The 14,048-nt window shown below is 40.7% G+C and overlaps 1 protein-coding gene across 5 annotated transcripts in view; it reads right to left on the reverse strand.

The window, feature by feature from the left end:
- cadpsb (Ca2+-dependent activator protein for secretion b) overlaps positions 1–14,048 on the reverse strand; it is a 65,770-nt gene continuing 51,722 nt past the window's right edge. For 3 of the 5 annotated variants that reach the window (XM_085457115.1, XM_085457114.1, XM_085457111.1), the window contains 12 exons: positions 12,974–13,003; positions 10,429–10,585; positions 10,169–10,310; positions 9,248–9,409; positions 7,805–7,960; positions 7,511–7,658; positions 7,330–7,404; positions 7,139–7,222; positions 6,851–6,883; positions 6,574–6,681; positions 1,544–1,648; positions 1–1,300 (listed from right to left, as the gene is read on the reverse strand). In XM_085457115.1, the coding sequence (XP_085313241.1) occupies positions 1,124–1,300; positions 1,544–1,648; positions 6,574–6,681; positions 6,851–6,883; positions 7,139–7,222; positions 7,330–7,404; positions 7,511–7,658; positions 7,805–7,960; positions 9,248–9,409; positions 10,169–10,310; positions 10,429–10,585; positions 12,974–13,003 (1,377 nt within the window). In that variant the 3' untranslated portion in view covers positions 1–1,123. The remainder of the gene's footprint in view (positions 1,301–1,543; positions 1,649–6,573; positions 6,682–6,850; positions 6,884–7,138; positions 7,223–7,329; positions 7,405–7,510; positions 7,659–7,804; positions 7,961–9,247; positions 9,410–10,168; positions 10,311–10,428; positions 10,586–12,973; positions 13,004–14,048) is intronic. The other 2 variants (XM_085457116.1, XM_085457113.1) reach the window with 1 other exon arrangement.

The following is a 14,048-nucleotide window of genomic DNA, read 5'->3' on the forward strand; positions in this document are numbered from 1 at the left end:
TGCACATGTACAGTAATTTTTATTTAGAGGCCACAGCTCTTGCATATTACAACTGTTGGCTTTCATAAGGCAAAAGCAAGAATGAATCCACCAGCTAATTCACACAGAAAACAGAAAGCATTTGGGGAGGGTGGGAACCCACGGGCATGCAGCAATGGCTCAGAATGCAATGTACAGCATTTTATATTTATATATATTTATATAATATATACAAAACAACAGTGAGACCCAAACAAATGCCAGACATCTCATTCTACACAATTACAGAACAAAGACGGACCAACTTTTTTTTTTTTTAATAAAAAAAATTCTTTTTGCTCTTTTTCCTTGTAAAAGTGCAACTCAATTAAAATAGAACCTGTTTCAAGGCCTTTTAATGTTGAAATAAAAATAGAATCTCCCGAGTTATCAAAATGGAGCTATGAGAATATTGCATCTCTAGAATACCCACTCGAAGTTCAAGATTCCTGTTGAACCATGTCTAATTCGTAATTGAGATGAGATCACATAGCATTGACACATGATAAAAAATGCAGGTCTAGACTTACTGTCGATGTTAAGAACAGTGAGTAGACGACGGTTTATCTGTAACAGCCGTAAACAAATACAGAGGTTTTATTTTCAGTTCGAAGCAGTTGGCATTCACTTAAAAACAGACGAGACAAAGAAAAGGGTCCACACACTCATCATCACGACAATGTACCATTAATGAATGTAGAATACGACAAAGAAGCGCCATATAGGATTGCATTGGACAGGGACACACCTATTAATCTCACTCAACATTGTCAAACAAATGGTTCTCCATATTGCTTAGTAACACATAGAAATGAATTTAGAAATGAATGAATCCAAGATAGGTGCTATCTTTATCATGACACAGCTAAACTGCCAATCATGGTTATTTTTTTTAAAACATTTTTATTTTGATTTTCTTCAGTATAAGTACTATTTTTATAGTTAATAGTTCCTTCATAGGCATTTCGAGCTGACAAAGAGGTCCTAGAGTGGCTATCTGAGTTGGTACATGCATCGGTAACCAGGCTAAAGTCAAAAGTGTGAAAGGGAGGGGGTCGGGGTGAGGGAGGGTCCTAGAGGGAGGCCGGGGCTGAAGTCTCGGTGTCTAGTCGTCCTCTTCGTCCTCCTCGTCGCTGTCCTTCATGGAGATGCCTTGCATGCCTCCTTCCCTCACCGAAGCAGCGGCCTCCTCCATGGTCAGCCTGTTGCGCACCGTGTCGTACATCTTACTGTTCAGGGTGGAGTCGAGGACACCCTGCAGGCGGAAGTCCCGGTACTTTTTCTGCATGAAGACAAATATATATGTCACGTGACACGCTTCCTGCTGTGTCTACTACAAAAGAAAGTTGACATGAGATACATGGAAGTCAGAGAAATAGTGAAACCATGGGCCAGCTTTTGGATCTTAAAGGACCACGTAAGCTGCAGGAGTCCAAAACCCATCCATGTGAACCCACGGTGCTCTAAGATAGACCAAGTTAGGATTTGTAGACAAAAAAAAGTTTCCAGTTTATCAACACCTTACCTTTGTAATCCTGATGAGGATTTTTAACTGGTAGACGTGGAGCTGCTGATCCATGCGTTCAGTGAGCCAGGTCCCCAGCAGGTTCATGGTGGCAGTGTACCATTGCTGAAACACAAACACAACACTCTCCAGCAAAACACACACCCACACACATACTAAAGACACCATGACAGAAAACTAACCTTTAAGACGCAGGTATAAAACCAGAACTAAACATGTACATTTCATAATAACATCAGCATTCAGTCACTCGGATTGAAGCTCAGTACAAAGTCTGTATCGCACTTCACAAGAAACCCATTCTTGCATGAGTCAGAACGAGCAAATAATGCAAGTTAAGAGGTTTTCGAAAAAGGGGAAATCATGTTCAAAATAAATAAAATCTCACGAGCCACAGAAGTATTACAAGCTACAGAACATGGACGTGCTTCAACTGTTTCTTTTGATCGTAGATTAAAAGATATAATACTCCAACTTCTACATGTCAGATCGCCTCATCTCTTCATCGCGTGCTTTTAACTCGGAGTTCCGGACAGCATTAAATATAAATCACTGAGCCGATATCAAAGTTAAACTTTGGAAGTTAACGCTGGTGCACTGAAGTGGTGACAACTTCAAACTGTATGGTAAAACATTAGACTTGCTACATTTCTCAAACATTTCTCTCACTTTTTGGGGGTCTCTAATTTGGATGAAAAGATCAAAACTGGTGCAACGTCTCTAGGTAGGATAGCACAACGAATGGGAACGGTGAAACAGCTAGTCTGGCTTTAACAATAGGTAAGTACAATCAAAAAGCTCAAACATAATTAACATGCTTTTTAGGTCTGAGTAAGAGAAACTGCACAATGTTAGTGCAAAACTTATCTTAGCATAAAACATGAAGCAATAAACTGTCTCCTTGCTTTGACTTCATCCATAAGAAATATTCAATTATTGTCATACTAAGAGCTAAAAGTAAAAGCAGACCTTACTGAGCTGTGTGCCAAAAACTCAGGATCCACACTGCTCTAAACACTCGGTGTCATGATGTTAAAAGTGAGGAGATATAGTCAATTTGGTCGTCTCAGACACAGATGTGGCTGTGAGCACAGAGTCTCTACCCACCTTATGTCTGTGAGGGGCAACCAATCAGAAGAAAACTGGCTTCAAGGGAGGGTAAAGGGAGCCAAGACAGCTTGTTTTTAGACAGTGGGTGAATTGAGCGGCTCCACCAAGGGCCATTAAACAACAGAAGATGATTATTCTGAGCAGTAAACCATGAAAAGCTACAGTAACAATATCCAAGAATTAAAATATCATTTTGAAATGAGCAAAATAGGTTCCCTGTCATAGAAATATGCACTCGGGTCATTTTACTAAACAACGGACTTATAAGCTTATCCCAGTGGTCAATAAGACACAAAAAAAACAGAAGAGCTTCTTTGGTGTCAAATCCCCCAACGACACTTCGCACTAAACCAACAGATGGAATCAAATTAAATTCTATGTAATGTTTACTAAAGTAAATGGAAACTGCTTGAATTTCATTTAGTGATCCCAACACACTCAAGGACACAAACAGACACACGTTTACCTTTTACACAAGGAAACTGCATTTATAGCGCTACGAAGAGATGGAAGGAGCAAGTTTATGGAATTTCCCTGAGTGCACTGATATTACAGCGACTTGAAGGAATTAATTAAAAAGAGGGAAGTCATAACGCATTGAAAAATGTATCTGTCTTGAACTGCAATTACCTTTTCAACTTCTAAAAAATGTTCAAGTCGATATTTTGTAGCAGCTGCATGGCCCATCAATTACTGAAGGCAATTACTAAGCCTTTATTTATAATTTATTCAAGTGGAAACGCGGTGCTGCGTTTGAAATGCCCTACACTGTGGATAGAAAACTACTATGGGGAATTGAAATTATAGTTTTGACACGGGTACATTAGCAAAAGAAAAATAGAATGAGAGTGAGTAAATGGTTTGCAGGCAGGGAGCAGCGGTGCTGTTTTCTTGTATCTTTTTCGCTCTCGTTTCCTTGGGGTGGCAATTTTCCAGACTGCACCAAAGTTACAAGAGAACAGCACCCATGTTTGATAGAAACGGGCGTCATACCTCCAAAAAAGGTCAACTTTAAACTTGTGAGTAGGCAGGAACGCAGAGAAGCTTTACAAGGCCCGAATTAGAGGTGGAAGGAGTTAGCTTAGTTGGTGTGTTTTTAGTTTTTAGGTTGAGGTTTATTGAGATCAGGATTAGGTGAATGGTTGAAAGGTTTGAACTTGCAGATGCCTGTCCACTTCACAGTCGAGTTGAGCGTGCAGTGCATGCAGACTTCGCGGGTGGGTGGGTGAGTGGCTGAGTACGTGCTAAGGACGACTGCTCTATGTGCAAATGAGGCAGAACTCTGAGGAGGGTCATGCTAGAAGATGTACACAGGAAGATTATTTGACTCTAAAATCATGCCAACCAACATAATGTGATAAAACAAGGCAACGCAACGCTAGAGATAAGTGCCACTTTTTGACTAGAGGAGGCAGCAGGAATGAAGTTAATCAGAAAACAGGAGATTAAAAGGATTGAAATAAATCAGCGTAAGAAAGAGAGATAAAGTAGAGCCTATGCAGCGTCTAGGAACGACTTCCACATGCATGCAAATGAATGAATGGAAATGCATTCAAATCAAAAAGAAAAAAACATTGACGGCTTCGAACTTGCTAAAACTGAAACACTCACAGCTCAAAACAAAACAAAAAAAAGTCAATTTCAACACAACGGTGCTGACTAGGATCTCAGTTGGGCACTCTGGGGCCACACGGGGGACACAAGGGGGTAAAAAGCTCCACAGTAGAAAAAATTAAGGACACACGGAGACAGGGGAGCCAGTGTGGACCTCAAAGACAAAAGCAAAACCCACTTCACAACAGCATCACTCCTGGCTCCAAATAAAAAAGAAGATTAAAAAAAAAAGTCATATTCATCTGGCACAAAAATAGAAAACCATTGTCTGTCAGACATAAAAACGTGACGTCACTGCCTCACAGAAAGAACTGAGAATCTGTCAGACACACAAAGCAATCACACGCCTGTGGAGACACAGGTCTTTACAAACAGGTTCTAAATGACATGAAGCAGACACATCACAGCATTATGTGTTGTTTGAATCACACATGGAGGACACATTTATGTCAATGTATCCCATTAGGATTATGTTTGGTAAGACAGTGCTCTCTTCCCCCTGTAACACACTGGTTCCCAACAATTCACATCCAAGTCATGCCTTTTTATGAACCCTCATTAGACCTTATACTTTTTTAACCTGCATCATGTTTTCTTCTTAGGTTGCTTTCATTAATGTTTCAAATCCCTGGAGGCAATGGAAACAGCCGTGTGGAAGTTCAGCTGCAGTTTAGCAGCGTGGGAGTTACATAAAACTGACTAAAAATGGCTCGGACCTCAGAATACTAACAATAGAAAGCTAAAGTAGATCTATTAATGCCCCCAGAGCATAAAAGTGCAAACCTGGTCCGAGCAGGTGGAAGTCATTCATCATCTGTTCTCATCAATTGTGTAAAAACAACAATAGAAAAGGGAGAAGGCGTTTGTGCTGTTTTTAGGACTATATTTATATTTGAAAAAGCTTAGTCTTTTGTGCTTTGTCCGGTTTGTTGTTTGTCATGTCTCGTTGCCCTTCGTTTCTCTTTCCCCTCACCCCAATTGTTCGCAGCAGATGGCTGCCCCTCCCTGAGCCTGGCCCTGCTGGAGGTTTGCTTGTGTTAAAAGAGAATTTTTTTTTTATTGTTGTGTTTTTTGCCACTACTATCGCCAAGTGCTTCCTCGCAGAGGATCAGTGGGTTTCTTTGTACATCGATGTAGGGTCTTTACTTTTATATAAAGAGCCTTGTGCTGACTACTGCTGTGATTTGGTGATACATAAATAAGCATGAATTGAATTCATTTTTATTAAAAGATAAAGCGATCTGTAATTGCCTATTAAAGTATTAATGAGTCAAACATGCATTGTTTCCCAATACCTTAGACTCCCGAACTCTGTTTTTTATTCAGTTTTAGCTTTTTTTTTCAAAGCATGTTTTCATTTTGTGTTCATTTTATTCCCCTTTTTACTTTCTCCTGGGGGATGCTTTGAATTGCAATGTTTATTTAAAAGGTGTTACAAAGATAAATTTGCACTTTAGGACTGAAAAGTCTGTTGCAGGTTATCATTTTTACTACCAGTGCATCTATTTTCATCTTTCTCTTGCATTTTATCTAAATGATGAAATTTGGTTTATGCTTACACTGCTGTTCACTCACCTCAGTCTAAGTTGCGCAACAGACTGCTCGGGGTGTAATTAAAAAAAGGGGGGTGTGATGTCTCCTTTCTGTTCATATTTATCATCATCGTCATGACTGATCGCATTTTCCTTGGGTGGTTGGGAACCACTGTTCTAACAGATCAAGGGTATTTGCCATGTCAGCCTCTCAGATTGACCCAGGCCCGTCCAGCAGTGCATCATTCACCCAGCGTTTTCATTTCACACACAGAAACGGCACAGGTGCTTCACTGTGGACTGACGACAAAAGGACTGAGTGGGTTTTTATTTTCATTCAGGAGGCTGACATGTTTTGTGTGGAAAGCATCTGAAAGCAGAGGACAGTGGTGACTTAAAAAATACAAGAACTTGGTGTCCTGGCGTATGATCAGTATGGACAGTTCTGTTCTTTCCACAGAGAGCACTGCTTTAGATAATCCTTTCTGAGGATGCTTTTATGGACTCTTTGGTAAGTAAAAGTTTGATTTTTTAATACACAAAGGCCCAAAAGCACTGTGGCAATGCACACCAGAATGCAGAGGGCAGCTGAGATTCGGAAAGAAAAGAGACAGAGAGACAGAAAAGTCGAGAAGGGATCAGAAAAGCCTCTTCTTCCAGGCAGAAATACATTTCCTGGTCTCAAAATGGGACTTATCCCTCTCTGCCCTGTTGTTTTGCCACATTTTGGAAGGCCCCTCCCTTTTTGTGAGGAGGAGACGGCATCTTACTTACATCAAATAACCTTTCTATATACACCTCCTCATTGACCTTATCACGAAGCATATCCTGAGAGTGGCGCACAAAGGTCACGTAGCCGTCAGCTACATCCATTCCAGGTTTCTATAAGAACAGACAAAGAATAGGGTCACGACTCAGGAGAAGAGCAAACAAGCGGCTGTACCAATAATTACTGTCTTCAAAAAGGTAGAACAAAATCACTCAGATGATATTTTGTTCAGCTCTAAATGCTCACAAACAAAACAGGAAAGTTGGAGGCTGTTAAACTTACAGGTACATCCACATATTTTGAAGCAGCTTTCACCTGAAAGTCGAAACAAAACCGTCAAACAGTGGCTGAAAGGTGAAATGTTAATTATCGTCAGATTCATTAGGGCTTGGAATATTTTACTATTAAAGATACAAAACTAGAGTTCTTTTACCCTTTTTTAACCCCCCATGAGACAAAAAAAGCAGGCTTTCAGGAAATACATTCAGTTTTTCAGAATATAAAGTGAATTTTTTTAAAGAATACTTTCAAGAAAAATAAACTGAGGGACTGAAGAAAGAAAAATCTTACCGTGAATGAAAGGAATGAAGAAAAGAGAGTGCCTTCATCATATCTGGAAATTTTGGCCAGCACTCCCTCCAATATGGCAACAAACTGAAAAACGAGAGGAATCATGAACAATCTAATAATCATATTTTTAAAAAGTCAAGTTAAATTTTTTTCTACTATTGTTATCAAAGTAAGCTGATATGAAGCTGCACCTTTGCAACCAGAAGCTGAATCATGTCCCTCACACTCTCCTCAATCAGCTCGTCTATCTGGGAGTGGAACTGTTTCTGTGGAAAGCAGAAGAATTTCCAACAAAAGTATTCACGTCAGCAAATTAAAAGCACAAAGCCTCATTGTCCAACATGCAATCATTGCCCCAGATGAAGTTTTTACCTCTTGGCCCATCTCCATAGCACACAATTTTGCTGATTGGTCCTTGGCGTCCACCATCACGTTGAACATGGTGCATAATGTTGGAGAGATGCGGAAATCTGTGGACTTGCTGCTCTTTGCCAGCTTGGACTCAAATGCCATCCTGGTGCTGCAGTGCAAATTAAAAATGATACACTCTAAAATGAAAATGTGCTGCAGATGTTCATTATGCAGAAAACAAACTCTTTGCATTTTGGAGCTTTTGTGTCTCTCGCAGTTTGTCATCATCTCCCGCACAGTCACACAAATACACACCGTTTGACACAGTTCTCGATCATGTTGCTCGACATGAGCTTGATGCGGCTCTCGAGGTGTTTGGCAAACTCCTCCTCAGGCCAGTGCAGGTCCCTGATGAAAGTCTGGAGGGCGTCCAGCTTCCAGAAGAGGTCCTCCGATGTCCCGGAGCCATTACTGCCATTGACCCAAACACACATACACAGGTCAGAAGACAAATGTCAACCTGTTACCTGGGGGGGGGGGGGGATTAAAGGTTTGGAGGGGGTGGGGGTTGTAGTGGCAGGAGCAGAGGTGGATGCTGTGCCGCTACACTTTTTTTTTTTTACACAATTTTGCTCTGGCCATATACTGACTGGTCCACCTACGTGTCTCCTTTCCTGTTTGTTCAGGAGTTTCTGGACAGTCAGTTTATGGGCGAAAAAGGAGCGGGAAGGGTTTACTGTAACAGATCAATAACCATGCTACAGAGTATGATTATTGACTGGTATGTGAAGTGGCCACATGCAGGTAAAGTCACTGCAGATACAGTAGCTAATCACACAAAGGAGTAGGGAATGGAGGAAGTGAGGGAGGGCGTGCAAAAAAAAAAAGAAAAAAAAAAGGCATTTATAGTCAGTGTCCAAAAAACATTTAAAAAAATCTCCAAATTGGCTTCACTCATCACAGGCCCTCTCTCAACATCCATGTCCCCAGGCTGGTGGGACCCCTGGAAGGATTATCAAACAAACCATGCAGACCTTTTTAGCCATCCTGAGTAGAGCTGATTGGGAAAAGTGTTACATTTAGAGTGAGGAAGGAAAGGAGATAAAAACAGAGGCGGAGAGGTTTGAACTCCTGCCTCTAAGCCTCTCCACTTTATCATCTCCACTCCGAACCGCTCTGTCTGCCCTCCCAATCAGACTACTAGCAGGTGGTCAAGGTCAGAGATGAACCTACGGCCATGTACAATCTACAATTCGCTAAGCATCACTAGAGCAAATGTTTGTGGACAACAACTCTGGGGAGATACACATTTTGTACAATGGAGATCTTGATGTTTCAAATGGGGAACATTTTCTGCACGGTAGAACTCCAATAGCCTTAGAACTACTTTTTTTTTTTTTTTTGCTTGATTCGTTTTTTTTTTTCAGCCTGTATCTCCACACCTCAGCTCAACAGCATGCATGTTGAGACAAATGAGAGCATTACAGCCTCTCATTTTAGAAAGCACGTCCCCATCTACTCTAACACCTCTCAGTGACCTTGGCATGAACATGAACAGCAATAAGTGGCAAGTATTCACAGGAGAAAACCGATTCAGATTTTGTTGAATTTAAATGTCAGTTTCGACTTCATTTACATTTTTTGCTACAATTTCAAAATTTGGCAAATCTTTTTTAATTGTCCTTACTCATGGGCATCTTCATACCAAGTTATCACTGCTTTCTCAGTAAATCTAAAGTGAACTAGTTGAATACACACTCAGAGTCATATATAGCAGCCATCCATGACGGGGTAGAAAAGCTAGGCATTTGTGGAAGGTTAACTGATAGTCCTGCTACTGGCACTGGCAGATTTGGTACTTTGGGAATTTGGAGGTTCACATTTGGTAGATTCACATTGGGCAGATTACTTGTTAAACTCCTGCAGAAAAGACAGACAAAAAGAAAAAAAAAGAATCCATAACAGTGGCGTGGGAGCTGCAGAAAGCAATGTAACACTCATCATAAAAGTAAAATCTGAAAATATGTGAAGACTGGAACAAAGAGTAACGCACATAAAAGGGACGGTAACTGTCAAAGACTCACATTTTACAAAAATACTCAAGAGTAAAGAGAGCTGGACACACACATAAAGTATTAAATGCAGCGATAGAGACAAGCAAAGTAATACCGAAAACCCAAAAAATGAACACGAATAAAGACCAAGAAAATACAGGTTACCTTAATACACTTTAAATATAATCTTTGCAATGAAAGGAAAATGTGAAAGCAGACATATTAAAGCCACAACAAATAAAGTAGCAACATAACACACTGGAGGCAAATTTTTTTCTGGTAACATGTCAAAGCACACGTCATGAATGTTAGTTCACACACAGAACAACAGGGATACTATGTTTTGCCCTGACCCCAATGTGTCGGTGAGAATTGGTGAGACATACATTAATCAAGCACTATTTTCAGACTAGAAAAACCAATTTCTTCTACAGGATAAAGAGGTTGCTCAGCCCACACTTGGCTCGTTCTTTAAAAGTGAAGCTACAGGAAGCTTGGATGAACATTACAGCTGCGCTACCAGATTTTTCAGCCTCCACACAGTCAGTCAGTCTGTCATCTGCATAAAAAAGCTTTGCATCTCCAGCCATCCTACAGCCTAGCTATAAAGACGGAAGCTCCTTACTTTACAGGCTCCCAGGACTCTCTCTCAAAGCCCTTGTGAATTGATTGTGCGATGGAGGACTCCATCAGATCCACATATCTAACCACCAGAGGAGCATACAGATCTTGAAGATGTTTGTGAAACTTTCCATTGCACAGATGATCTATGAGGGGGGAAAAAAGCGTGTTACAAAAGGATATCATACTTTTTTTTTTTTTTTTTTAGATGAAAATACCTGAAGGTAGCTGAAACATAAAGATGGGCCAACTGCATGAACTTACAATCTGTCCGGAGGAAGTCATTGAGCAGCTGGAAAAGGGGAAAGCTGTCCCAGCTCTCAGGTGACTGGATCTCCAGAGCGGCATCCATGTCGATGGCGTAGAGGGCCAGGAAGTTTTCTGCATGTTCCACCATAAGGTCTGTCCACCATGCAAATGCCTAGAGACACAGCAGGAGGGAAAGCAAACAGGTGAACAAGTCCTCTTGTTAAAAGATGAGAGGGAAAGGAGGGAATAATAAACACTACTGGACAGTATCGCTCTTAAAAGGAAATACCACTGGGTTGATGCATGTTTGGTGTGTTGAGAGAATAGTTTGGCATTTCGGCAAATATCCTTACCCTTTCTTGCTGGGACTTGATTTTTCATACGTTGGATGTAACACTTGAATATGAAGCTAAAGTCAGAAGCTGGTTGGGTTTACTTAGTTTAAACACTTGAAACAGAGGGAAGCAGCTAGACTACCAGGGTCTCACAGCACAGGGTAAGAGGCAGGGCACACTCCTGGTTTTTAAGTGGGCTTTTTGTATTACCTACACTAATTGGCAGGTCACACAGTATTCATATGCACAAGTTTGCTAGCATCACTGTATAACCTAGCGCTTCTCTTTCTCAACCAAGCATTGATGATACATTTCCTGTTATAGTAGAAAACATATAAAGCCGAATGCACCACAGACCACCCTCTCAAATGATTTCAGTAATTGCAAAACCTGCCTGTAGCTATTTGCATTTGTTTATCTGTGATCTGGTTAGCATTTTAAAATCGAGTGTAAACAGAGTTGCCAGAAGACTGATTTACTACCTTTGAGCAGTCCAGCTGCTTCTCTCTGTTACAGGTGTCCATTAGACGTCCCCTGTTATTTAATTTGAGAAGATATTTGGTTATATTTGTGGATACCGAATGACTTTTCCGTGCCGTGTGTGAATTCTGTAATTGCCGGGTATTTCCTTTCAAATGAACAGAAATTCTATCACAGCTGTCAGCTTGTGTGCTTGTGTATGTTTTCCATGGCATACAACTAGATCAGATCCACAGCTCTTCCTAATTGGTACATGAATTCAAATCCAGATTATACTTGGGAGAAGATTTGCACAGTGGGGTTGCATCTTTGTGCCTTCTATTCATGACAGTATCTTTACATCTAGGGTGCTCTTCTCATGCAAACGTGGATCTCCCTGCATGCTTTTCTCTCCAGCTGAGAGATGAGGGGGTCCACCATTCACATCACCAACAAACCCATAGCCCACTAGATGTGAATGTGTCTCATGCACATCACTGTCTAGACACACCAAAGACTGCAGCATACAGCATCTCTAGTGTTGGAGTGTGTCTGTTCCAATTAGTTAAGTAGGTGTCTGAGATTCAGCGGATCGTTTTTCTAGCACAGTCAGGACTTTCTCACCCTTTGACAGCAGAGGTACAGTAGTTGCTTTGCTGGCAGTCTTGGCTTGGCTTATTTGCTTATCATTCAGACTAACATATTGCCAAGTTCAATTAATGAAGCTGAATTTTTCCAAGTTATGCTGCATGCTCTACTTTACTGCTGTTTATTGTTAATCGACCACCTTATTTAACCACCACAGCAGCAGTCAGAACCGTACTTACCTTCCTACTTACCTGTCCACTTCAAACGTTTAAAAATCATGATAGCTCTAATGTTAGAAACACAGGCAGCAAACAAGGCTCTTCTCCATCGCATTCAAGGATATATACTCTTATATCAGCTAAAGGGGAGGACAGTAAATAGCTTCCAACAGGGAAGGGGAAAGGCTCAAAGGTCACCAGGCAGAGTAGCCTCCAACCTTTGTTAGTGGTTAAGGAACACATACAGGACCCTGAGAAATCTACGGCAGACCCACTGTTCAGCCAAAACAAACTCTAGTGCTGTATCAGTGCAACCATGTCAAGGGACCAGTCTTAAAGGGGGTGTAGTTTGCTTAGGGGAGAGATGTAGAATCATCTACTGGACATGCACAGAGCATTACGGGAGTTTCTCATTCAACTTGACTACATACCTCTTTTCCCTGCTTGGGCAGTCACCAATCATATGACAGTGAGAATACAGGAAGATGTTCAGAACAATAATGTATTTTTGAAGCATTTCTTTGTTAGGGTTTGTAAACTGAGAATAGACAGCAGAGAGGGATGGAAGAGGAGAAGCTGGAGAAGTAATGCTTAAACAGGTGCGGACTGTGAAATTAACTGCTGGATGGAGGGGAAACAAATGTTTATGGAGGATCAAACTTCAAAGGTTCACATGGAGCATACTTTAGGAAATTTACTGGTTCAGCATGCTAGGATAGAAAGGAAACCTCTATATGGCCCGATGAACATGCTTTATGATAACAATTATGTTGTGCAAGCTAAAGTGTTTTTTTAAAAATTTATATTTAAACAGATTTGCTCTCACTTCTGTGCCTACAAACCCACCCACTGAGTTCATTCTCTGTCTAGAAACGTGCTTCTTGCCATAGTGGCGCACATGCCATACAGGAGGGTCGTGATGGGGACTGAAGAGGAAAAAAAGAAAAAAAAATACTGTACCGATTGATCTCCAGAACTTGTGACTGCCGCCTGTCAAGCATATTCAGAGAGATACAGTAAATCTGCTTTATCTGTATATTCTAAGATCACATTTGGATCACCTTCAGATCTACACAGCTGCACATGTTCATCATGCTTTCCATCAGCTTGATGTCTAAAGTCGCCAACACGATGGAATAAGGAAGCTAGATGGATTTTTAAAAGGAGATGCCTTCCTTGAATATTGGTTCAGCTTGTTCTCATTCCCAGAGTGCCAAATACTACCATTCTGTCAAAAGCTGTTAATATATTGAGATATGCGCAAGGTGTTGACTGGTGATGACACTCGTATCACAGTTAAACCCACTGGGTAAGTGCAATTTGTCAGTGTGCACAGTTGTAAAGGGGCAAAATCCAAAGTGAGATCTCTTCCTACTTCTAACTGAGTCGATTTTTATGCCTAAATGCTTAAAATTAGTTAGTGAAAAACAAGCAAAACAAAGCACAAAGCGCAAATGGCTCACAAACCAAAGTGATTTGCTCCACAAAGACTCCTCCAATCACTTAATGCCAAATTGGTTTCTTTAAAGGAGGATCTGTGGAGGTGTCCTGTATTGCTAGAGCTCGTGTGTCACGGCACATTTGACAAAGAAGAACTTTTGCATATATCTGCAAACATATATAGCAGAATTAGACAGGACAGCAGTGTTTGACACCCTGGGATGAGAACATGTCCATTAGCTTGTAGTGCTAAACCAAAGCCATACAGATCTAAAGGTAAAACAGTAGCAAAGACTGTGTTTAAGTAAAAAGTTAACTAATGTCAATTTCACCATTTTATTTGGGACAAAAATATGCTAAATGTCAAAACAGCAGTATATCTTTGTTGACTCCATTGGAATAAACTGGTGAAATTAAGACTGACTGAGTTGTTACAGTTTATGCTACCTTATACCTCCACTCCACTCCATTTCACTGGGATGTATTATACTTGTGACTCCACTAGATTTATTCAACACACATCTTTTCTTTAAGACTATATTTATTCACATAAAATCCTATTTGAACTTACAACTTAGAATGCTCTGTTTATATT

This window comes from Copadichromis virginalis, linkage group LG5 (genome assembly GCF_057382275.1).
Source record: "Copadichromis virginalis isolate Kocher_CV1m ecotype Utaka linkage group LG5, C_Virginalis_male_GT1.1, whole genome shotgun sequence".
NCBI lineage: Eukaryota > Metazoa > Chordata > Actinopteri > Cichliformes > Cichlidae > Copadichromis > Copadichromis virginalis.